The sequence below is a fragment of the Typopeltis vanoorti genome, chromosome 5 (assembly GCF_054136105.1).
Source record: "Typopeltis vanoorti isolate ZY-2024b chromosome 5, IOZ_Tvanoo_1.0, whole genome shotgun sequence".
NCBI lineage: Eukaryota > Metazoa > Arthropoda > Arachnida > Uropygi > Thelyphonidae > Typopeltis > Typopeltis vanoorti.
In genome coordinates this window covers 110,727,708-110,755,172 of record NC_143553.1, presented here as the reverse complement: position 1 = coordinate 110,755,172, position 27,465 = coordinate 110,727,708, and the positions used below count along the sequence as shown (strand labels likewise).

Genomic DNA, 27,465 nt, shown 5'->3' with positions numbered 1-27,465 from the left:
CTGCATATGTCTTTGTCTGATTTTGTTGGGATGATCTTTTAGAGATATCTGGTTGCAGAGGATAAGTTTCTGAGCGTTTTTGGAGGACCATGGGGGACAGTGGAATTGTGGTCTCTTGGATAGGTCTGTTGTGGGGTGAGGAGAGTCTGCCTGCTTCCGTCTGCTTGTTTTTCGGGTTTTGGATGCAACCTCTATAGTTGACAGTGTAAGGGCCGCCGCAGTTGACGCATTTTGCCGGAGTAGTTTTTGGTTTTGTACATGTGTTGGTAGGGTGGCTTTTTGCACACTTCAAGCATTTGAACTCTGCCTTGCAGTCTCTTCGTATGACCGAATCTTTGGCATTGTCCAGTAGAAGCCTTCTTTCTCAAAGGCTCTGGGGTGATTCTAAGACCGCATACTGATTTGAGGTCATAGAGCGTTTTGTAGACTTGATGTATCTCTATTAAAACTAGAGGCATGGGTGTTTTGTCTGCTCTAGTCATCCTGCTGGCCTTGATAGGTGGTAGGTCCTGGAGGCGGAGATCAGCCGCTATTTCGTCAGAGGTTATATCCTCTGAGAGACTCCTTAAAACCACCTTCAAATTTCGTTCTGAGCCAAGAGAGAAAGTATGGTATTGGATATCTTTTGAATCCAGCTCTTTAGTTAGTTTTCTAAAGTGTGACACAGTAGTAGGCTGAATCCCAACGCCATCGTCAGTATTTTGGGCCAAGATATACTGTATCTGAAGGTTTGACATGATGGATCTCAGTTGTGTCCATTTCCTTTTTTCACGTAGGACAATCGGAGGTACCCTCTCTTTGGGGGAGGCAGTGTGATCAAGGCTGGGAGTGTCCTCTTCCATACCTAAATCCATGAGAGGTTCAGTGTCAGAGGTTTTACCTTTCTTACGAGCCCGAGTTTCATCGAGGTCTCGATTAGGGGAAATCACCAAATCGAGTTTCTCCTCAGTCTGAGAACTATCTTCACACTCTTCAATTTCATTTGGCAAGGAGTTGAAATTAAAAGTGCCTGGCCAATCATTTTCAGCTTTTTTTAGTATCTTTTTGAGAATGCTAATTAAACGTCCTTTGGTGCTGAGTGAGTTAATATAAGCATCATCGTCCTCTTCCTCACACATTGCGAGATATTTAGAACGATAACTCAGCAATGGCGGTTAGGCCTAGCGAATTGGCCTACATATAAATGGAGAATCACTTACCTGTGAGTGATTAGTTATGGTAGCCACAGGCACTTCCACAGCACGCACAGACTTGTCTGGAAATTCTTACCAAAATTCAGATGTTCACAGACATTATTCGTGCTATTATCACTATTTTATGGATAAGCATAAGATCCGCGTAATTAAAGCAGCCTATGCAGCGGTTACTATCCCTGCAACTACCCGCAAATCCAACCACTTGCCAGAAGATATTACGAATCTGATTAGAGAAAAAAAAATGCAAGAAAAAGATTCCACAACATCAGGGAGCTGCAAGACAAACGAATCCCGAACAGGTTCAACTCTGCAGTGAGAGATGCCCTCGCAGCTCATAGAACTCAACTCTGGGAAGAAAAACTGACTTCCATCTCTACTGATAACCACTCCATATGGAATCTCATCCGAAAGATTAAAAACAGAAACCTCTTCTCCCCCTCCAAACAAATTCAGGTCTCATCCACACTGATGTTCATAAAGCTGAAGCAATAGCAAATCATCTTGAAAAACAATGTAAACCTGCATACGATCACCTCGATTTTAACCATATATACAAGATACACCGTAGCGTTAGATATTCACTCAATTCTGCTGTCACATATTCCATTAAAATTGCACCCACCTCACCTGCTGAAATATATTATATTATTAAGACGTTTATGAACAAAAAAGGCTCCTGGACCCGATAGTATCTCTAACAAAGTAACAAAGCTTCTACCACGTAGAGCTATTGTCCATCTGACAAATATAATTAACTCCATCCTTCACTACAAACATGTTCCTTCCTACTGGAAAATGGCGGACATAATACCAATCCATAAATCTGGAAAAGATCCCAGATTGCCTCAAAATTACAGACCAATCAGCCTCGTCTCAAATCTCGGCAAAATTTCCGAGAAGGTAATTCTTACCAGACTCCAAGATTCAGTACTCCAACTAAATATCCTGCCTGAGGAGCAGTTTGGCTTCCGACAATCTCAACGCACCACGAAACAAATACACAGATTAGTGGAACACATCATCACGGGTTTTAACTGGAGTCAATGCACTGGGGCTGTTTTCCTTGACATAGCCAGTGCATTTGACAAGGTTTGGCATTATGGTTTGCTATACAAACTGATATCATCTGGTGTACCAATGGGAATCATTCATCTTATAAAAGCATACCTCTACGATAGCCATATGCAAGTCAGGATGTGTGGTGTAGTTTCAACACAAACACACATCTTGGTTGGAGTTCTACAAGGATCCTTACTAGCACCAATCCTATTTTCCTTATACTTGTGTGATATACCGCACAACCCATTATCTTCAATTAAAGCTCTATATGCAGATGATACAGCAATACTGGCCAGATCTTTAAAGCCACACCTAGCCATCAAGAAACTGCAAAAAAACCTACTGCTAATCGAACAATATTTCACCAAATGGCAACTCCAATAGGACGGCTACGCTGAAGAGCGTAGCCGATCTATTCTCTAGAAGATCTTTACTTCCTAAAGAAAATATCCTCCTTTTCAACACAAAAATCCCGTTGAAAACTGAGATCAAATATCTTGGATATTTGATCTCAGGATTCTGTCTAATATTACTGGAGTAATATTAGACAGAAAACTGACTTTCAGCTCCCATATCAAGACTCTCTGTGCTAACACATCAAAAACCATAGCCCAGCTCTATCCGCTAATTAACAGAAACAGTAAGCTGAGCACCAGAATCAAATTTCTCATATACAAACTGATGGTTCGTCCAATACTCACCTACGCTTCACCGGCCTGGAGTCACACTGCAAGTATTAATATTCTTAAATTACAACGTATCCAGAATAAATGTCTCAGAATGATCCTGGGCGCCCCGTGGTTCATCCAAACTGTCCAGCTACACCGGGACACAAATGTCCCCTATATTTACACTTTCATGCAGACTATAGCAATCAAATTCTTCTCAAAAGCATCTGTGCACCCTAACAAACTGATCCAACTGGCTACACATTATGACGCAATGGATTATTTCAAACATAAAAGACCTAAAGCCATCCTAAACTTCAACACTGAGGACTAATCTCCTAGCCCACTCAGGGCGAGCAATTAGCTCATAAACTTTCTCCACTCACATTTTCTCTTAAGATAGCGGGAAATATGAAAAACTTTTGCTTCACCCCTTATGTCAGTAAAGTTGATAGTTGATCCTTTGAGTTCACATTACTGCTGATTTTTGCGGGTTTTTTGGAGCTGAAATCAATTACCAAATGTTTTCGATCAGCAGATTACTTGCCGTCTTAAAAGATGCTAAACTGGATTACTTGTACAGTGAGCTTTATAATATAAAATCAACGGGAGTTCCATAAAGTGATTAGTGGTGCTCTATCGTGATTGAAGATTTTGTTTGTGAGCTCCACCGAATACGGGAAAGATCATAAATAATAAGAGGAAGAAAGAACAATAGTTTTATTATTTCTTTAAATTTATAACATTACTTTTTGATAATGTAATGATCCTTCATATGAAGCACGTTCGTCTATGTTTTCTTGAAGCTAAGAAAGTTTGGTTTAGAAATTTAATTTTGTATTAAATAAAGAGAATTTTTGTTTTTCCAGTCTGCAACTATTCGCCATGCGGAAAAATGTCGTCACGTGCGAGTAGGCGAGCCTATTTGTGGAGTTTTCCTTTAATCAAACACAAGTTAGCTTATTGGAATATCACACTTTTTTTTTTTATTAAGATAGACAAATATGACTTTTGACAACGTTATAAAATGTACCGCGTACATACCTTGGTCACTGAGAGCGGAGAAGCACCGTTGTTTACCAGAAGCTGAACAACCTCAAGGTAACCGTGGCGAGTAGTGTAATGCAGGGCAGTCCATCCATTCTGTAAAAGAGCAATAGTAAATAAACATATGCTGCACTACCTTGCAAACTATACTAGAAAATAACGTCACAACATGCATTTCAATACCTATTTTGGAAATATGGATATTTACATATTCCATTTTAAGTAAAAAAATCATTATTTAGTTTAAAAACAAAATTCATCTTGATCGTTAACTGGAACTTCGAAACTGGCAGGTGGAGAAGAATTATCGTCTATTTCCTTCCTAAATGTGGTCCGCATATTTGTGACATGGACTGGTTTTGTAAGTTTGGTGATATTGGATAGCATATTTCGTTATTTACAAAGTAACCTCGTCTGTCGTGGCACTTGATATACGCAATCACAGCATACTGTTGTCATGGAAACGAACGTATCAGGTCAAAAACGTTTTACGAAGTTAAGTGCAAAAATATGTTATTTCATAAGATCGTGAGATTAAATGTAACCAGTGATTCATTCAATATTTCTCGAATACAGCATTTTTCCCATTCTCCAATCCAGATTTATTTTTCTCAGATCCATCAGGCTGTTCGCTCACTTGTATACTATTCCTTAAGATTATGAGGTTGTTAAATTGGCAGTCATTCACAAATAAAATATTTTAGATATGTTAATAAAGCACGCTTCTTCTGTTACTTATTTGCGTGTTGTGCTTTAAACATTTTATCTTTAGCTGGATTGTTATCTTCATCCAGTGAAAATAGTGATCATACTTTTGGATGTATTTTAGACTGACAAAATATAATTACTGTATTCCTTTATTCTTTTCGACTATCTCTAAGTAACTCTGTTTTTTTTTTTCCTATCTGCTTATAGTATATACTATAAAAGCGATATCTTACTAATGTATAATTTATCGTACTAACTGATTAGTTCTGAAAGAGGAAACCACCAACCAGGAAGATTTTCGTCTAGACGTCAATAATGTTCCAATTTCTGCATAAACAATCGTGTGTGTTTGGCCAAACGGTACAAATACGCGAAATATGACTTAGTCTGGATCGTTATCCTCAACCTTTGCAATTAATGCTGTGTTTCATAAAGCCAAGTCTTTTACCTGCTATTTTCCTTCTATATATATATATCAATGATCTTCCCAGTTGATTGCAAATCTAAATCACAGTTTTACTGTGATTTATCACCAACATTTCCCGAATACCCACTTCTACAATCTTCAATACTAATTTTCAAACCATTCAATAAGATCCTGTATAGCTCAGTGGATGTGGAGTTTACACACCACGTCGCTTGGCCGCACGAAGGAAGACTTGCTTTCGAGTCTAGTCGGCGACTAGAGGAAATTTTTCTAAGCCTTTTTTCGACCGGTTCCCGAGTTAGTCGATCTCTGGCACGGGCAAGCGGGTTTTTCCTCCCGGAAACTCGGGTTTAAATATATTGTGTTAGGGTTAGGGACTACGAGATGACGGCACATTTGAGCCGTCTCTCTTCACTGCGTACCGCTTAATTAGTGATAGCCTTGGGCCATCTATCTCTGATTGGTACCAGTGGAGATTGAACTGCCCACTCAGTCTCCAAACGTTAGATAGGGCTAAATGGCCTCGCCTACTCCCCGTATATGGGAATAAAAAGGCGTTAGATGATTTTTTTATTCAATAAGATTCGGATAGTTCCTGTAAATATCTCCTCTTCATTTATAACTTAATTTAAAAAATAATGTTTTCTCTTTCGTTCGAGGCATTAGTTTACTTATGAACGGTTATTAACTCTGTTCGAATCACAACTCCATTCTATTTTTGACTGCCATCATCTTTGGGGGTGAGCCTAAGAGCTTCATAAAACTATTTAAACCAGTATTTGAAGAAAACAACTAGGATGAATAGCGACCCATCTCTCACTAATTCACTCCACTCTCTTTCACAGACATTGAGTTTTTGACATTTAAATGCTCCAGAAATATTTCCACAGACACTGATAATCAGAATTTGCATCAATAATTCTCTCACACTCTTACACAGATTTAGATCTATTAAAATGTGGAACTTTAGACCAAAGTGAGAACTATTTTTGGTTGTACTTTTTTTATTTATCTCTGTCTCTCGTCAGTAGTAGGGGTCCCACTAGAGACAAGATCAAAATCAAGATAAGATAAGGAATCGCGGCGTGATTGGTTGTTCATTTGATGACGTCATTGTGGGCGTGACGTCATGAGATTGGAATGTTTGGAATTTCCCTGTGGGCATATGTGTCAGTGAGGCGAGTTCTTGTGTTTTGGTTCACGTATGGAATTATGGGTGATGGTAGAGATAAGGATTTGTGTTGTGATTGGTGGGACACTAGTGACAAGTTCAAGATAAGATAAGGAATCGTGTCGTGGGCGTGTGTTGTTTTCAGATGTAGATAAGTGACATCATTTGTTAGTTGTAAATAAGTGACGTTGTTGTTTTGAATGGAAAAGGGAGATATATTAGTGGATAAGGAATCGTGTCGTAATTGGTGGGACACTTCTGACAAGATCAAGATAAGATAAGGAATCGTGACATGAATGTTTGTGGTTATCAGATGAAGATAAGTGACGTCATTTGTTAGTTGTAAATAAGTTACGTTATTGTTTTGAATAGAAAGGATGATATATTAGTGGATAAGGAATCGTGTCATGATTGGTGGGAAACTACCGACAAGATCAAGATAAGATAAGGAATCGTGATGTGGATGTTTGTTATTATAGATTTTGGAATGTTTGGAATTTCGGTGGGGCCCTTGTCTGTCAGTGACATCACGTGGTGTTTTTGGTTCGTTTATTGCATTGTGGGTGTTATTTAGAGATAAGAATCATGAGGTTATGTGTTTGGAAATTTCTGGGGAACATATGTCTCTCTGTGATATCACATGGTGATTTGGTTTGGCTATGGAATTGTGGGTGATGTTTTTGAGATAAGATATCTTGGAATTTTCCCAGGGTGACACACATCCGTTATTGTCGTCATGTTTTGTGTTTGGTTGTCTAAAGATGGGTGTACTAATTTTCCAATACATTTTGGGTATTTCTTTCTTAAAAGGTGGGAATTCTTAGAGTAGAGTCGTGGTAGTGGCTGTGATTAGGTTTTTCTGAATAATTTAATTACAGTATATACTGGTGTCCCTCAAACACAAACTTTTTTTTCTTCTATAGATGGCTGAACTAATTTTCCAATACATTTAGGGGTATTTCTTTTCTATTAAATGGTGGGAATTCTTAGAGTACAGAAGAGTCTAGTGGCGGCTGTGTTTCGAGATTTTCTGAATAATTTAATTATATGCTGTTGGTCCCTCAAACACACACACACACACACACACACACACACACACACACACACACACACACACACACACACACACACATACACACACACACATTAGACATGAAAAGTCGCTAATGTATCCATGTTGATATTCTAATATGTACCCTATGTTTATTCTTATGAAAGAAAAACTATTCAATATTAGAATGATGTTTACTAAAATATACGAGAAGTGATTATTGAAATTACAATTATCAATTATTATGTTTAAGTTTAAAAAAAATAAACTTACATTTCTTTCCAGAATGGGAACATCTTGGTGCTATCTAGGTTTTCTGAATATTCCAAATTGTTGATTTTTAACATATATTCACAGCACAGAACAAAAACACAAGTCTGAAAATACTGTTGACTATTTCATTATAGGTTACTGGGGCTAATATATATTCACAACACAAAAAAGACTATGGAACTGTAGTTTAATCTGTCTGTATTAATCACATCCTGTTATGGTATTGTTCAAAAGGTATCTTTTCCCACTTCTGGTTGTTTCTCAAACACTTACATATGACTACGGGATTATCATTCACATGATTCTGGTGACACATATCCTAAACTTATTCATCTGGGGGATTGGAATTCTCCTGTCCTTACTTGAGGGTTTGATAATACATTACACACCACAATCCAATTGTCACCTTTTTCATGACTCATATTCTCCCGTTGATGTTTTGTGCTGTTTTATCAGTTTGGGGAAGTACGACTGTTTTTCCAGTGTAAAATTCTTATGACACATATCCTAAAATTATTCATTTCTGATTAAGAATTTTATATACTTATTGTTTTCAAGTAGATGGCTTGTTTGTTTGTTTTTTACATTTGTAGTTAGGAAACTGGAATTTATTTCAAACGAATATTAGCTCTATAATCTCTCTTATCTGGTCGCGATTTTTGTTGTACGTAGGTGAGAAATCGTGTGTTTAGGTTGGAACTCCTCGTTCCCATGGGAAATTATTGCTGTAGTCAATTAATGCTTACATTTATTTTTTTAATCCCAATATTGACTATTAATTTTACCTATAATTCCTTGTGCTCTTAACCTATTTCTGTAAGTGAAATTTATTTATTTTTTCTTTAGCATTAGTAATTTTAAGTAAAGGATATGTGACAAACAAGGTTTTGAACTCACCATAGCGTTTTCTTTTAGAAATTTTTTTGCCAGCAGAACAAATAAATAGTTATTTCTTATTATTTCAGATGAATATTAGCTCTGTAATATATACTTTGTTAATTTCTATATTACCTTTTATTTGACAGTAATTATATTTGACTGTAATATTATTAACAAATAGTATTTACTGAATCTAACATACAGATATTAAATAAAGCGAAAAAGACAGGTATCTACATATATAAAAAAATGTCACTTTTCAGATGAAATATTCTCCACTAAAATTCTGCCTATTAATTTAATACCCATTTCCTTTTGCTTCCAAGAGTTGACACAGTTTCATTGAGTGGATTTAAAAATAAAAAAAGTCTCTGGTTAATTCGTGGCATGAAATTTTACAAGGAGAAAAAAAATGTTATGGTCTTACTTAAATTGTACAACACATCAACATTTTATTTGAATGAAATATTATTTACAAATTGTATTTACTGAATCTAACGTACAGGAATAAATAACGTGAAAAATACAATCTATTTTTTTTTGTTCCTTAATCTTCTTATTGTTAAATTTGCACTGCTGTTCAAAGCTTCTTCCCATGCTTGTGGAATTGCAATCATGTGGTTTTTGACAATATGACTCTCATCTGTTAATTTTCATCTGGTGATCGTTGGGAATTTATTACTGTAGTAAAATTAAGGGTTGCATATTTATTTTTTTGAAACCAATACATATACTTCTGATAAGTATTAAAAGCACAGAATCTTTCGTTATGTTTCCAAAAGCATTTAAAAGTACACGTTATGTCTTCACGTTTAGGGCATCCAATTTCATTTAAATCAAGAACAAGCTTCCCTATTAACCTGGTTAATGTTTTTGATTTTTCTCTACCTTTGGTAAGTAATATTTGATTTTTGCATGTTGATTCTATCCTCTTAGTTTGTCCTATTTCTTAGTTTGTCCAGAGATAGAGAATCAATTTCCCACTTCAGCTGATGGTTATATTTTATTAACCAAGAATTCTGTTTTTTAACTCTTTCAGGTAATTCTTTCCAACTACAAGGTGATTTTGTCAATGCATATCTTACAATAATTCCATCAAAAATACAAATTTCTTTAGGAAATAAATTTGAAGTCTTATTCAAAACAAATTGGCAATCAATTATCCCAATGATAACTGACAATTCTTATTTTTCATGCAATGTCGATTTTTCATAATCATATTGCTTCATTCTTCTTAGATTACTTCGTATGGCACCACAAATAAATATACCTATCTTTTTCGCTTTATTTAATATCTGTATGTTAGATTCAGTAAATACAATTTGTTAATAATATTACAGTCAAATAAAAGATCACATAGAAATTAACAAAGTATATATTACAAATCTAATATTCATTTGAAATAATAAGAAATGACTATTTATTTGTTGTGCTGGCAAAAAAAATTTCTAAAAGAAAACGCTACGGCGAGTTCAAAATCTTGTTTGTTACATATCTATTACTTATAATTACTAATGCTAAAGAAAAAAAAAATAAATTTTAGTTACAGAAATAGGTTAATAGCACAAGGAATCGCAGGTAAGATTAATAGTCAATATTGGTTTAAAAAAATAAATGTACGCATTAATTTACTACTGCAATAATTTCCAATGGGAACAAAGAGTTCGAACCTAAATACACGATTTCTCACCTACATACAACAAAAATGGCGACCGGATAAGAGAGATTATAGAGCTAATATTCGTTTGAAATAAATTCCAGTTTCCTAACTACACAAAATGTAAACAAACAAACAAACAAGCCATCTACTTGAAAACAATAAGTATATAAAATCCTTAATCAGAAATGAATAAATTTAGGATATGTGTCATAAGAATTTTACACTAGAAAAACAGTCATACTTCCCCGAACTGATAAAACAGTGCAAAACATCAAAGGGGAAATATGAATCATGAAAAATCTGACGACTGGATTGTGGTGTGTGATGTATTATCAAAGCCTCAAGTAAGACCAGAAGAATTCCAATTCCCCAGATGAATAAGTTTAGGATATGTGTAATCACAATCATGTGAATGCTAATCACTTAGTCATATGTAAGTGTTTGAGAAACAACCAACAGTGGGAAAAAGATGCCTTCTGAACAATACCATAACAGGATGTGATTAATACAAACAGATTAAACTACAGTTCCATAGTCTTTTTTCTGTTGTGAATATATGTTAGACCCAGTTACCTATAATGAAATAGTCATCTGTATTTTCAGATGTGTTTGTGTTCTGTGTTGTGAATATATGTTAAAAATCTACAATTTGGAATATTCAGAAAACCTAGATAGTACCAAGATGTTCCCATTCTGGAAAGAAATGAAAGTTTATTTTATTTTTAACTTAAACATAACAACTGATAATTGTAACTTCAATAATCACTTCTCGTATATTTTGGTAAATGTCATTCTAATACTGAATAGTTTTTTTTCATAAGAATAATCATAGGGTACATATTAGAGTATCAACATGGATACATTAGCGACTTTCATGCCTAATGTGTGATTGTGTGTGTGTGTTTGTGGGACACCAGCACGATTCCTTATCTTAACTTGATCTTGATCTTGTCACTAGTCGGACCCCTACTACTCTCGTCTACAGCGTATTGGGTTCTACATATTATGGTTCCCCCCCCCTGCGGTAATGAGATAAAATCCGAATAGAAATACAACATGCAGTTTCCACAAAACAGTGCCGGCATTATGTATGTGTGTGTGTGTGTGTGTTTGCGCACGCTTGCGTTAAACTAAGTTATTAATATTTACTTAACTCAAAAGAGTTGTTCACAAAAATTTATTCAGTGATTCTTGTGCATCAAGGAATTAGGCATGCTTATTGAACTAATCCACATGATGATAAATGTATCAAGCGGTGCTAATATAATTAATTAAATAAATTGGCAATTTTGGAAACCTAAGTTCTAGAGGACAGCCGATAACATTTCATAAATTGGTGATTGGATAGGAAAGAACAAGTTTGTTGAAACAATAACTGTATGGTGCAAGTATATTGTATCTGACAAGATGTTTTATGTCTGTGCCTGTTTGTGGATCCCAAATACCGAGTTTCCAGGATAAAAAATGATAACTACTGGATGAGACGGGTAATTCACCTTCACTTGAAAAGTCATTAAAGATCCTAGCATCCTGTAATGAAATGAAACCAGATCTTTCAAATGAAGAACAAATCCGATGTCTTCCTCGCTAATGCATTAGGGAAGCACAGCTATAGATTGTTGAAACGTTTGTCAAAGCTTACTTTGTGCAGCCCATAATTTCAGTATTTATCTACAAACCAACTGTAATGTAACTTTAAATCAAGATGTGACATCGTCCAGAAAGATACTGTGCATATGAAATATAGAAATAAAATCTATAACTACATTTATGTCTTTGTACTATAATGCCATCACTTTATCCTATCCTATCTTACTCATCCATTCATCCTAGGAAGGGTTGAGTCACCCCCAACCCCTAATGAGGAGGCTTTCGACTAGTTGTTGTTGTTCTTGGTATCTTTAATTTATTGGCTTACGACTAGTTATTGCAGCCGGGTCGTCACTCTTTGCTGCATCCCATAAGGACAGTATTTCTGGCTATAATATGTGTGTGTTTACGGGGCCGGTTTGAATGTTCTGGAGGACGAAAAACCCCTACCTCTGTATGAGACCAGCTAACTCACCTTTCGTCGAAAGAGACCAGATAAAGATTCCTCACGTCACCGACGGGACTCGAACCCAGGTCTTTCCGATCAAAACGCTTCGTCTGTATCGAATGAGATACGCAGGCTCTTACCACTTCATGACAGATAATAATATTCTAAATTGCCATTGATCAAAATGTTGTCTTTAACTTGATAAATGCAGTCAGTGAAGGTCTCTTTGGAATCTGCTATATTCTAACATTGATATTTATGAACTTTTGGACATCGTCTGATATTAACACTTTCATTGCCAAACTGAAAATTGGAATTTCGTGTGGTGGCCAACTTTTTTTTATTTTTTTTATTTAGTTAACGGCGTCCACCCGATAACGCGTGATCGGCCGTTTGGTGAGACCTCGCATCGCGCGATATCGCGTGTTTGGCAATGAACATGTTAAGTGTGAATCGAACACAAAAGATCGATTTATTGACGATCTCATATACTGAAGCATGCTACTGAACCTGCTTGTGAAATTTTTGTCAAATAAATTGTATTTTCCTCTCCATGTTTATCACATGAAGAAACTAAAGGAATATGAAATTATTATGATTTGCCAAAATATAGTTTTTCAACATTTTGTTATTTGTTTGCTGTTTTACTACGAATCATTCGTAATATGTGTGTGTTCACGGGGATCGCTTTGAATTTTCTGGAGGACGAAAAACACGAGTTTCTGGGTGAAAAACTCCTACCTCCGTATTCGTAAGCTGTTCACTTACAATTAGCCTTAGTGACATAAAATTCTTTATGCATTGAATTACAGTTTTATAACTTGAAAGGGAACACTCCTAGGTAGTGATTTTAAACCAAGCAGAAAGCTATTTGAAAACGATATTAACAATATTACTTACCTGATCGGCAGCATTAATATCCGCTCCCTGACCTAATAGAAGTCCAACCATGTCCCTATGCCCATGTGCGGCAGCCAAATGTAATGCAGTACGCCCTTGTTTGTCAGCCGTTTGTAGTTGGTCCGTAGAACGACTTAATAACAGACTGGCAACTGCAAGATGACCTCCTCTTGCAGCTAAATGTAGTGGCAAAATACCCTAAAACAAGACATGAAAGTTTACATATAGAGAATTGGTTATAAAGTTAGAGAGATTTAAATATAATTAAATAATTAAAAGATTCATGATGAATCTTGTAATTATTTAGCTATGAAAAATTTCACTTCTTACAGTTTAGTGTACCTTCTATCTCGAATAACCCAAGAATGCATCTTTCTTGGGTTATTCAATATGAAATAAAGAATTTCCTGCAAGGAAATAATAATTCTCTTCTAAGGCAGTGTTCACCAACGGTGTGTTATCAAATTTTGATAGATTTTTTTCGCCAAGAGTTCAGCGCAATTTTGCCTATTTCTACAAACTAATATCCGAACTTCGATCCATGAAACATGAGTTAAGAGTGTGTTTATCCAGTATTCCTCCACGAATAAAGTTCTGTGCCTCCAAGTAGGCTCATATTTCGCTTTGAAAAGAAGGTACTTGCATAATAAAATTTAAAATCTCTCCAAATTTTCATTTTAGTTGTCTTATTATAAAAATATATATTTGTAATAGAATTTCAATATAGTTAATGTAGTGTAAACTGTAAAATACTATAAATGTACGGTGAATTACACGAGAGTCCAACATTAAGAACACAGTTGTGTGGTGACAGAAATTTGCATTGCCAAGTTATTTATTTATTCGCATGGAATTTCCTCCCTTTCCCACCCCCGTCCCTATTGGGGCGAGTTGAGCCTCCTCATGGGGGGGGGTAAGTATTCTTGACTGTAATTGATGTGTGCTCACGAAACCGGTTTGCCTGTTCGGGGGACGAAAAACACGAGTTTCCAGGTGAAAAAAACCTATCTCCGTATGAAGACCGGCTAACTCATCTTTCGTCGAAAGGTTCTTCAAGTCACTGACGGGAATCGAACCTTGGTCTTTCCGACCAAAGGGCTTCTTGTATACCGACTGAGCTGCAGAGACTGAGCTACGGAGGCATTGCCAAGTGTGTCACAGTCTGAAAAAAGTTTGAGAACAACTGCTCTAAGGACTTTAATTCTCAAAGGAAATAAACAGAGCTCCTTTAGCCATGCCTTACTTTTGGGAAATCGCTGAATAAATACTTTCAGGGGAGTGAGTACGGTGGATAAGTGCCGTCATTTATTGGGTTTATGTCTGAAATATGAGATCTGTGGTTGATTTTAAAAACCCGAGTTTCCAGAAAGGAAGAACCCTAACTATCTGATCAACTAACTCACCAAGATTCTACAAAAAGTTCTTTTATTACTTCAGTCAGTAACTAGAATCAAATCTACAAAAGTCTTTCTTAGGGATTATTTGATATGGAAAAAAATCATCAAGATCTGAGAATAGCGGGAAGGTATGCTCCATGTTGTAGTGATGCTCGAAGGACAAGAAATAATCCCAAAGAATGAAATGGCTTCATTCAACTTCATGTAGCACGGTTATAATTTATGGTTATTTTATTTTACAGAGTAAATTATAGGGAAATTGAGAAGATAATTATGAGTATTCTGATAATTATGAAACCCTCTACACTGTAGAGTCTGCAGTATTTAGTTTTGACTTCATTTCTCATTGCAATAACTTGCAACTAAAATACAGCAAAAAAAAAAAAAAACGTCTGTACTGGGCGACAAATTTGTATTCGCTGTAAGCCAGCACAAGCTACACCAATATCTAATAACAAAACAAACGAAACAAAGTGACGCTAGCACTTCCACTGAAGGTTGAAAAATCAATATGACAAAAGCGAGTGTTGTTTTTTCATCTAGTATAATTCTTGTTACAATTAACTTACCGATCCCAGGCTACCTTGTTATTTAGGACTGCCTACTCACTTGGTTGTTCTATTTATGCATCCATTAAGTAATTTTCAGTTATTGCTGTTAACTAAGTTTCAACAGCACTGTTCTCTTTCGCTAGCGTTATTAGAGCAATCACCAGTAGGGCTACTGGTTCCTGAAACGCGTTTAATTAGCAACACGTGCACTGACTATATATATATATACATTTCACAATAATTTTAATTTTCGAATGCTAAAATAATTAAGGAAATGTAGTAAAGTGATCACTTTTTCCAAAATGGGACAGGTCTGAAAGGGACACTTCATCGCAATGACTCTCGCATCGGTAAATTGCTTCGTCGATATGTTAATGAGAGAATGAAAAGGTATTGAAACAATACACAAAAAATTCATTTTGCGTATCAGTTAGATAGGACTAAAATGGCCTCGCCTACTCCCTATAAAGGAATAAAAGGCGTTAGTTGATTTTTTTTTGAAAGATTCATACCAATTTAGATTTTATTAAAGTAATATGTTGCTAACGAATGCGTACATCAGACTGATTATTATTATTATTATTATTATTATTATTATTATTATTATTATTATTATTATTATCATCATCAAACCTCCATAGAATTAAAGGACTCATCGCAAGAGGTCCCACTGTCACACAGTTTTTCATACCGTACCTTAAATATATTCACCGTCTCCGCACTCAACACTCTCGGAAATGCATTTAAATCTAACCACTCTTCATGCAAAAAATCTTGCTCCTCATCCCCTTGCTCACACTCTCCTTATACAGATTCCAGGGATGACCTCTTGTTCTTTCCCTATCTTCACCCATTTTATTCAGAACCTCCTCAGTATTAACCTGTTAATAACCGTCTCAGTCATATCCCTCTCCTCCTCAGTATTCCATAGACCAGAAACCACCACAGTCGATAGTCTCTGGACCTTTTCCAATACATCGTCATCTTTGTGAAAACCAGTTGACCAAATCTCTGCACAGTAATACATATGTGGCCTGATCAAAACCTCACAGAATGGAATAATAACATCCTTACTTCTACACGTCACAGCCATCAAGTCATCATTCCCGTTATCCACTGTGCTATCCTGATAATTTTAGCAATATGTCTCAGAAATTTTAAGGTCCTTTTCCACAATCACTCCATCATCTCCTCTACCTCCTCCAAGATATTTCTACCAATTGTGTACTCTAGAAAATTTCAATTTTGTAGAGTACATTACCAAATTTCAAAACCTTACGCTTCGCAACATTGAATTGATAATCTCATTCAGCCAGTGCATTCAACTGCAAAGCCACGACATCCACTCTACTCGTCATAGTTCAACCCAACTTTGCATCACGCACAAACAACTGCATATCACCCTTCAGACCTCTCACAATATCATTTACATACAAATTAAATATTTGTTTAATTTGTATGTAAATTAAAGCAGTGGACCCAAAACAGATCCTTGGGGTACACCACTAGTAATTTTACTCTTATAGGATATCGCTCCTGAAAAGACAACTTGTTGATACCTCTCAGACAGCCAATCCCCAAATCACCGCACTAATCTACTGTCTAGCTCATCCGTTCCAATTTAATTACCAGTTTGTCATGTGGCGATTTATCAAAGGCCTTTGCAAAATCTAAATATCCCACTGTGCATGCATCACCCTTGTTATCCAATGCATCTGTCACCTTGTTATTATAAGTAAGAAGATTGCGAAACAAACACTCTTTCTTTAACAAACCCATGCTGATCATTAAAGAATATTTCTTTTGTCAAGTAATTCTGAATCTTGGTCCTAACTAACCGCTCTAGCACATTAACCAGAACTGCAGACACACAGACTGGCCTATAATTGAAAGCCTTAGTCTTATCACCTCCCTTATGAATGAGAACAATTTTGCCCTCTTTTGTCATCTGTTGTTACCTCCCTACACCATTCCCTCAAAACACGTGATGAAACATCAAGTCCTACAACCTTATTAACATCAAGGTTTTTCAATTCCTCATATGCCTTCTGCACTCCTCCTCTTCCATTCCCACTGTATTCAAGTTCTGATCATTGTTAATTATATAATTTAAAAAGAAACTGAAATAAATTTCAATAATTTAATTTAAATAAAAAAAAGGAATTATTGATAAACGTGTAAAATATAACATCTAAGTATCATTTACTTACCAAATTCAGTGTGGCACAATCAGTATGAACACCAGAACTATTCAGCAATATTCGTACTACACCCTCATGACCATTTTCAGCCGCTAGATGGAGCGGCGTAACTCCATACTATAATAACATAAAAATATAATTAATTTATATATTCGTATATAATTTTATAAAACTTAGCTTCGCTATTAGAAACTTTACCAATAACACATCATAATAAACGTGATTTCTTCTTTGTAGTTTGTTTTATTTTAGCATACTGAATTTATTTTATTTATGTTAACAAGTTGTAATTGAAATAAATAAACCAACGGATAGTCTACAATTAGATTTTTGTTTAATTATTCACTATTGTTGTTCAAGAGAAAGTAAATTAATGATTATACGTTCTTTAATTACAGAACAGTTAACATACGTCTTCACTTGTCGTATCAGACGGCCTTTCACTTGTAAGAGACGCAGGAACTTGAGTGAGCATTTCTCTCACGAAATCTGCTTGGCCATAACTCGCTGCCACATGTAAAGCTGTAAGTCCTGTCTAAATAAAATGGGAAAATATTTATTAACTTGCATTAAAATACCCAAAAATAGCCAATTTATCGCTTTATATGCATATTAATTAACAGAAATATCGGTAATATTTTTAATTGCAGACTTTGATATTCTAACTTTAAATTATTTACTTTTATGCATTATGTCTATTGTAAAAGTAATAAATTGTATAACCAAGACTCAGTTTGCCGCCCAACATAACTAAACGTACGCTTGGGACGGCGAATTTTTTGGAACAACAATTTCCCGAAAATTCTGTTCATCAAAAAAAAAAAAAAAGGGGTGGGGGGAGTAAATTAACATCTCTTTAATGTTTCAGCTGTGCTACGTGTTATAATTCTTCTTATTTAACTGTATTATGCATGCATGCTAAGTTACTATAGTAAACAGAGATTGTATTATTATTATTATTATTATTACTATTATTATTATACGGGCATCTCCATGGAGTCAGAAGGCTCATCACGGTAGACCCAAACTATCCACACAATATCTATCATACCTCTCCTTGTACTCTTTGACAAACGAAACACTCACAACTGAGTCTGGTTGATTTACTTAATTTCCAGGTATGACCTCTTGTTCTTCCACCACTAGTCTAGTCAATTGCTGAAATATTTTCATCTGCATCAATCCTATAAAACCCTTTAAGTAACTTAAATGTTTCTATCATATCCCCTCTTTTACGCCTATCAACCAACCTCTGCAACAACCTACAAACTCTCAATCTAGGGAGCGTTCCTTAAACCATTCACCAACTTGGTCACTCGCTTTTAAATCTTTTCTACTAATACTTCATCTCCAAGAAATACAGGCGACTAGACCTGAGCACAGTAATCCAGATGTAGACGTATCAATGTCATATAAAAAGGAATAATAACTTATTTATACCTGCATGTTAATATGCTCTTAAATAACCAAGTAATCCTATGAGCTACCTTGAACACCTTAGCAATATGCCCTCTGAAATTCAACTATCTATCCACCAGCACCCTCAATTCCCTAGCCGCATCATTTTTTTGGAATACATTTCCATCAATGTCGTACACAGCTTGTAATAGTTTAATCCCAAAATGCATTACTTTACACCTTTCCACATTGAATTGAAATCCATTACCATTTGCCCATATTGCCAGCTTATTTAAATCATCCTGCAAGCTCTCTACATTAACTTGATTAATCATTACACTACCCAACTTTGCATCATCAGCAAACAATTGAATATCTCCCCCTTCAAATCACTTCCTATATCATTTATGTCCAAATTAAACATTAATAGCATAAGCACAGAGCTTTGCGGCACACCACTGGTCATTTGATTCATCCTGGACTGCTACTCCATGGCCTACGTTTTTGGTATCTGTCCATGAGCCATCGTGTCCACGTCACCAGTTTAATATCAATCTCCATTCGTTCCAATTTACGTAATGCTATTCCATGGGGTATATTGTCAAACGCCTTAGCAAAATCCAGCAATATCACTCTGTCGTCATTCCTCTTGTACAGCTCAGCTGTCATTCTATTATTAAAAAAAGTTAATAAATTACTAAGGAATGACCTACCTTTAACAAAACCATGTTCCTCCACCCCCATAGAGTATCATTCGTATACACCCATTTCTGAATTCTCTCTTTGACCAACTTTTCCAATGCTTTTAACACCACTTTCGAAATGGTGATTGGTCTGTAATTTTTTACCACAGTCTTAGAGTTTCCTTTATGCAAAGGAATTATTTTACCCTTCTTAAACTCCATAGTACCTTACCAGAGCACAGACTTCAGTTAAACAGCCAAGTAAGAAGCATTACCAATTCTTTTGCACATTCACTGAACACCTGAGCTGATATCCCATCCAAACCACAGCAGTATTTGTATTTAAATTTTGCAATATCCTTAGTAAATCTGATTCATTAACCCTAATTCTCATATCAGTTATTGCTGCATAAGACAGAATTTTTACCACAGTCTTAGACTTCCGAAAAGTGATCACTCAGTAACACTACTATTACACCTGACTGGATCATCTCGCTATCTTCAGCACCCACTAAAGTTATCTCTCCTTTTACTTTCACGAAGCGAAAGAATTGTTTGGAATTTCCTTTGACCTACTTGGCTAAGGTCTTCTCATATTCTGATTTCGCCTTCCTTACTGTTCTGGTAACCTTTATAATCTGAACTTTGTACTGCTCGTGAGTTTGCGTTTTTCTTTTTTTTTTTTTTGTAGATGACGCCTACTACTACTACTACTCATCCAACGTCTACCTTATGTATCTTCCTGACCATGGGAATAAATCCGTTATTGCTTCCTTCAGAAATCCGTCAACTATCACCCATGTACTGTTAACATCTTTGCTCTGCAATTTTTCATGGGGCGTCTCTAAGTTGACTCTCAAACTTATTATAATCACTTACCCTGTAGTTCCGTATATAACCCTTCTTAAGAGAAACATTCATGAATTTTTTGTGGATTTTTCTCTTCTGTTGTAACATGGACACCTTATTTATGAACAGATCTTCTGAACTGCTGACTAGATCGAGATACAGCATATAACTGAAAGGACACACCACGGGTTCCTTCAGTTATATGCAGTTTCAAGTAATTATCTCTTAGAAGGTGATTTCCTTCTTGCCTTGTGATTTTTCCAATTTAAATTTATATTATAATTTTATTATTGGTTTCCTAAATAAATTATCACTATATATATATATATATATATATATTTTTTTTTTTACCAGTTTGCCTAATTAATATACTCTAGATATCAGCTTTCTTCTTGATAACTCAGATTAAGATTATAGCCTCTCTTGAGTCTCCTTTTCTGCACGTGTATACCTGCCACTGAATTACAAACTGTTACGCAGATGCATGTGAACGTCACGTATATGCATATACGTTTTGCATATACGCAGTGTATATGCAAAATACTTGGCCACGTGTTCTAGGCAACTTTTTAAGAATGCTCCTGGTCATTAATCGTCCATAGTGTTGATCACAATGGGAAAAACAAAGGCTCTTTCGGAGTTCGATAAAGGACTTATTGTGAGTGCCCGTCTGGCTGGAGCCACGATTTTGAAAACAGCAGAGCTGACAGGTTTCTCAAATGGTGAAATATCCCGGATGTTTAATCAGTGGAAAAAATTACCTACATTGCTTGTCTAAGAGGCGTAATATCCTGTGTGCAGCAACTGACTGAAGCATTTAATGAAGGCTGTTCCCGACTGATATATTACCGAACTATGCGCAGGGAATTGAAGAGCATCGGTATTGATAGCCGCATGCCAACAGGTCCAACACGGTATTAAATAAACGTTTATAATTCAATGGTCTGTATGGGTAGAAGGAAAGCAGATTCGGACATGGACTCAGTAAAATATTTTTATTGCACATAAATATTCGTTATTTTATTTTATTTCCATACTAAGCTAAACTGATTTCAAATATGGACTTCCAACACATTTGAAGTTATGTCCAGCATTAGGAATTCGTCAGAATGCCGTATTAATTTACGGATGGAAGATATATTGGGACCTCTCAGTTGGAAAGGAATGTTAATACTGGTTCTAGGTACAAGTTATTATAAATGCTACTTACTTTTTTGCTGGTAATCCGCCACGATACTGCTGCCTTTAGTACTTGTAGAACTTTCACGTGTCCATGCTTTGCTGTCAGGTGCAAGGGAGTGTAACCTTCCTGTAGAGAAATATTTCGAATCTTCTCTTAAGAAAAACAGTTCATTATAATTTACTCTCTTAATTATTTTTTATAAAAAGAAGCATTATATTAAATGAAAAATAAGTACATTTTAAACTGGTATGTGGGGGGGGGGTGAGCAAAGCCTAATAGTTATTAATTAATAACTATTAGGTTAGGCTTCGTGTGAACTCTATTAATTTTTTGTATACACATGATTTTCAATAATATTTAATGTTTTCATTATTTAATCTCTCCTAACAGCATTAAATGCACGAATTACTATAAATACATTACAAAAATACAAAAGCTACAAAATTATATTTTTATAATTTTTATTTATAATTTTTTATATAATCTTTATAAAAATAGATAGAGGCTATTTAATAATAATTGGTTTATATGCCGGAAGAAGGAAGAGAACAGGATAATATTGAATTTTATAATCAGCTACAAAACATATATAATAAAATAAATAAAAATGATTACGTAATTTTAGCACGAGACTTAAATGCAAGAATTGGAAACACGAAAATTAATAATAATATAGGAATACATGGAGAACATACTCTAAACAGGAACGGTAAAAATTGATTGACTTTGTAGTTTATAATAAGGCTACAAGTAACAAGGACAGAAAGAAAATTTGAAACATTTGTTTATAAAACTAGATTATTGAATGACACAAATGTACAATGGCTATATGAACAAACAATTAACCAATATCTAGATAAAATAAAACAAAATGAAGAAATAGAAATAGAACGGCTTATTATAAAAACGATACTAAATGCAGCAGCAAATGAAAGCTTAGGAAAGACCCAAAAATTCAATAAAAGGAAAAAAACTGAAGATCTGGGATGATACAATTAAAGAAATAGTCAAAAAGAAAAAAGAAGCCTATCACAAATGGTTAAGCGGTAAAAGATTAGAAGAAGAAATAGAATATAAAAGAATAAGCGCCATAGCTAAAAGAGAAGACAGAAAAAGACATAGAGAATCATGGAACAAATTTGTTTCTAATTTAGAACATGATTTATATAAAATAAGACCCAATGTATATGAGATTTTGAAACATTTAAATGCAGATACCAAAGAAAACATAAAATTAAACACCGAATTGAAATTAGAAGAATTTCTAAATTACTACACAGAATTGTGGACAGATAAATATTTTAAAAAAGACAACTGGCAAACAATTAACGAAAATGAAATAACTAAAGAAGAATTAGAAATCAGCCTGAAAGAAACAAGAAATGGAAAATCACCTGGAGAAGATAAGCTAGGTTCAGAACTATATAAATACGCAGAAACAAGATTCAAAGAAAGACTCTTATTATTTTTAAATAAAATTTATTCAACTGGTATCTCCTCAATAGAATGGAAAACAGCAATTGTGATTCCTATCTTTAAAAGAGGTAATAGAGATGACCCTAAAAACTATAGAGGTATCAGTATACTAAATTCCTGTTACAAAATACATAGCAGAATATTAAATAGCAAACTAATGAAATGTTCCGAAAACTTTATTTTAGAAGTACAGAATGGATTTAGAAAAGGGCGATCATGTATAGACCCGGCCTTTTGTCTAAAATTAATAATAGAGAAAAGAAGAGAATACAATTTAAAAACACGTATTGCATTTATTGACTTTGAAAAAGCATTTGACAAAGTTAAAAGAAATATATTATTTAACATATTAAAAGAAATACCAAATAATATCCTAAAAGCTATCACAAGTATATATGAAAATAATCAAATACAAATAAGATTAAATCACGTGCTATCATAGACGAGAGAGATAAATCAAGGGGTCCGACAGGGATGTCCCCTCTCAGCAACTCTTTTTAATATCCACTTAAATGAAATAACAATAAAATGGAATAAAAATTTACATCAAGGAATTAACTATCCTTTAACTATCCTTATAAAAAACTCTCCCTTTTGCCGACGACCAAATAATAATTACAAATTCTGAAGATAACTTACAGAAAGCTATTTTAGATCTAAATGAGATAGCCAAAGGTTATGGTATTATAATATCAACAGAAAAATCAAAATCTATGGCCTTTAAATGACAAGATCCAGCAAGAACTAAAATAGTAATAGATAACAAGATCTTAAAAGAGGTTAATCACATATGAAAATGAAAAAGATATAAACGTAAAAATTGCAAAATATTTAAAAATAGCAGGTGTAATTAACTCTATATTTAAACCAAACCTAGTTCAAAAACAAACCAGACTAAAAGTATACAATACATTAGCCCTACCAGTCTCAATGGAAGTATGGAAGCGAAATCTGGACAATAAAACAAAAAGACAAACAAAGATTAATAATGGCAGAAATGAAGTTTATGAGAAAAACTGCAAAGCAGTTGTGTAGCTAGAGCTTTTGCCGCCCGGGGCGATCCCTGAGTTTTCCGCCCCTCTCAATACACACCAAAATACTACAAAAAGTCAAAACGACGTATAGGGAAATAAATTAAAACACTATGTTTATTTTGGAAGTAAAACTTTAATTTCTACATTCTAAAATGTTATTTTTCTTGCTTTTCTGTTAGCAAAATCGTCGATGACGTTGGAGAAGTCTATTTCATAATAATGTAGATAATTTTTAATCTAATTTATTTAGAAAACCTCCTCTCACAACTAGCAACAGTTACATCAATTGTGAGGAAACTTCGCAGTAGTATTACAATATTTGGAACTGAGTTCTCGAGAGACTATATTTTAGAATTAATTGCAAAAGTTCAAAAAGGTTCAAAGTGCCGGCTGGGGGGGGGGATCTCCCCGTCTGCCCCTCCCTAGCTACGCCTCTGCTGCAAAGTATACCTTATTTGGTCACAAAAGAAACGAAGAAATTACGAAAGAATTAAACCAAGAACCAGTAATAGAAAAAATTAAAAAAATATAAACATAAATGGATGGAACACGTTCAAAGAATAAAAACAGAAAGATTACCAAAACAATCCTTAAAGTACAAGCCATTATTCCTAATGGCTTGTACTTTAAGCAATTATTCCATAAACCTGTTAAACGATTCAACGATGACTTCTAAGGCCGGAACAGGCCATGCTAGGCCTAAATCCTTGATACGCATGATGATGATGATGATGATGATACTTTTTATAAGAATATAAGACAATATTTTATATGATAACTCTAACTCTTCTATAATCACAAATAACACCTTTTTTTTTCTTTTTTCCCCGAGACACTTATATTAGTAATAACCAAATATTATCGTATTTATGATATGCAAAATCCCACTCTTTTTACTTTGATAATGTTTTAGTTTTGTTTTCAATAAATAATTCCTGGGTTGATATTTAGGGAAAAAATACTTGTTTAAATGTACTAGTGTAAATAAGAAGGACTGTAACTAATAGTATGCTGATAAAATTTTGAGCTAGCTCGCTATAAAATAAATAAAGAAAGAAAGAATGAAAGAAACGCGGGGAATTCTCCCTTTGTGAGAATTACAACCCCTCTCCAAAAGTATAAATAAATCCTATTATCAGCAAACATCCGCTTAATTTTATGTGGGCCACTTCTTCTTCTTCTTAGGGTAATGACTTTATTGGGTTCTTGACAGTTCTAGAAACGCGGAATCTTTGACAGATGTTTGTTGAAAAATAATATTCCTGTAAAACTGCTAGAGGAGATACTACATTGGCTGCCGCGTAGAAAAGGAGTATGGGAAAAGAAGCACAAATTTCACTCCTTCTGGATTTTCCGTGTCACCATATACAAGCTATCACCTAAATTCCACTGGCCATTGTGGATTGAAGTGCGTGCTGCTCTACAGTGCATGGCCATTGTCAGTTAAAGAACCGGCTCGCAAAACCCTTGAAAATTTAACAACCGGTTCGCGCAAGTCGATGCGAGCCAGCTCCAGCACAACACTGTCTGTAATTGCTGAACTTTTATTATTTTTTTTTTCTGAAATGTTTAAAGTAAACATTAGTTGTTGTTGTTTTTTGTATTCTTTCATTATGTTATAAATGGGAGAAGACGTGCACATTTAAGATTGAAAAGTCTGAATTCTGAATTTACAATAATAAAAGTGTTATTACCTCAATAAATAGTTCAGAAGCAACGTCTTTTATTCAAAAGAGGAAGCAAGTTAAGGTTGGCCTTTTTTAATAATTTCTGAAACAGATCCGGCCACATTGAAAATCCTTTATAAAGATCCTTTGTATCATAGACGGGATTCGAACTCATGTTTTTACCGTTATTATTGTTTCGAATTAAAGTCGAAGTAATTAAGGCCTAGGGAGCGTATTGTATCTGTAAATTGTGTGTTTTCTTCTGGCTGATTTGTCTGTTTAGCGGGATAAAAAAACCCTGCGATCTCCATATGAGATCGACTTACTCATTCACCTTCGATTAAAAAAAGTTCTTCTGATCCTAGAGGGGGATTGGAACGCAGGTCTTTCCTACCAAAGGATCTCGTTGCTACTCGCTAGAATACGGAAGCGTCCTCTTTTAAAGAGTTTATCGTAAAAGGTGCATTGTAAAATACATGTGCTGAAATAATATCGAAACTGTATTAATATGTGAATATATTTTAGATAAAAAAAAAATCGTTATTGTGGTAAGTGTTATTGAAATATTAAAAAAAAAAAAGAGAGAAACGGACACGATGGAAATATTCCCGTTATGTTCACTCGAACAGGGGAATACTTTCAACTGTATTCAAAACAGTGAGGACTTCGTTACATAAATTTGGAAACACTAGACTGTTCATTCCAATGTTTTTTCAAAGACAAATATACTTGAAATAATTTACTTACGGCATTTTCCTCTGAAGCGGAGGATCCAGCTTCTAGAAGAACTTGAACAACTTCGGCATGTCCACCTTCTGCCGCCAGATGTAAAGAGGTATTATTTGTCTAAATCACAACGAAAATAGCAATTATTGAAATGATCTAGTACTACACTGATAAAAGGATTCATAGATACATTTTTTTAAAAAAAGAAATTCAAAGATTAGAATATGAAACTTTTTTTTTCCTCATTAGGATTTTTGAAATAACGGATTTAATTGGCTTATTTTAAATGATTCACATCTGGATGATCAATTTATAAATCACTCTACTGGTCACAAAGGTAAACTATTTATTATTGATTTCTTTTCTGACCAAACTTATTTATTATTTGGCTAGCATTAGACAAAATATAATTCCTAAAATTCAAAAAATTACCTTATTTCTGGCAGAAGTTACCAAAGCCCGGTTGAATTTCATCAATTCTTTTATTACTGCAACACTTCCTTTCATAGCCGCGATGTGAGCACACGTGAAACCATTCTGTAAAGAAATAATACTTTTAAAAGGATCTTTATTATAAAATGTTGATATTTCTTTAATAATCTTAATTAATTGTATTTATTAAATTATCTTAATTAATTTTATTTATTAAATTATCTTTAATCATGCAACTAAAGCAATGAATGTTGATAAATAAATTTATTTCCGAATTCTTTTATTTCTTATAATTAACAACTCTTTAATATACTTTGAATTTATTTCTTTAAATAATTTATTTTATTTAATAATATATTTAATATCATTTTATTTAATTAGTTATTCATATAATATATAGAGTTAATGTATTCAGTTTCATTCCATTGATTTCATTTATTTTAATGATAAGTTTATGTTTGTTAAATTAATTAATTATATTCACTTCAATATTGTAAATACTTTATAACCATGTTAAAATTTATTTTTTATATAATAAAGCTTTCTATAAATATAATAATGATTAAATATAATTATACTGATTGAGAAATGTTTAACTAAACGCTATCGGAATCTGCAGATAAGAAGTACAGCACTTACTGAGTTGGCCATTGACACGAGTTCTGGTTTGTGTCTCAGAAATAACTTTACAACCTCGGGGTGGTCATTTTCAGCAGCAAGTAGTAGTGGAGTTTGGCCGCACTGATAAATAAAAACGAAAAGATACTATTACATATGAAAATTAAATGACG

General features: G+C 34.4%; 1 protein-coding gene across 1 annotated transcript in view; it reads right to left on the bottom strand.

The window, feature by feature from the left end:
* The window catches only part of LOC150106720 (uncharacterized), a 129,685-nt gene that overhangs the window by 9,534 nt on the left and 92,686 nt on the right, over nt 1-27,465 (bottom strand). The window contains exons 18-25 of the mRNA XM_090393460.1: nt 27,314-27,415; nt 26,675-26,779; nt 26,264-26,362; nt 21,367-21,465; nt 17,639-17,761; nt 17,236-17,343; nt 13,078-13,275; nt 3,968-4,066 (exon numbers count right to left, since the gene is read on the bottom strand). Coding sequence (XP_090249586.1) covers nt 3,968-4,066; nt 13,078-13,275; nt 17,236-17,343; nt 17,639-17,761; nt 21,367-21,465; nt 26,264-26,362; nt 26,675-26,779; nt 27,314-27,415 — 933 coding nt within the window. The remainder of the gene's footprint in view (nt 1-3,967; nt 4,067-13,077; nt 13,276-17,235; nt 17,344-17,638; nt 17,762-21,366; nt 21,466-26,263; nt 26,363-26,674; nt 26,780-27,313; nt 27,416-27,465) is intronic.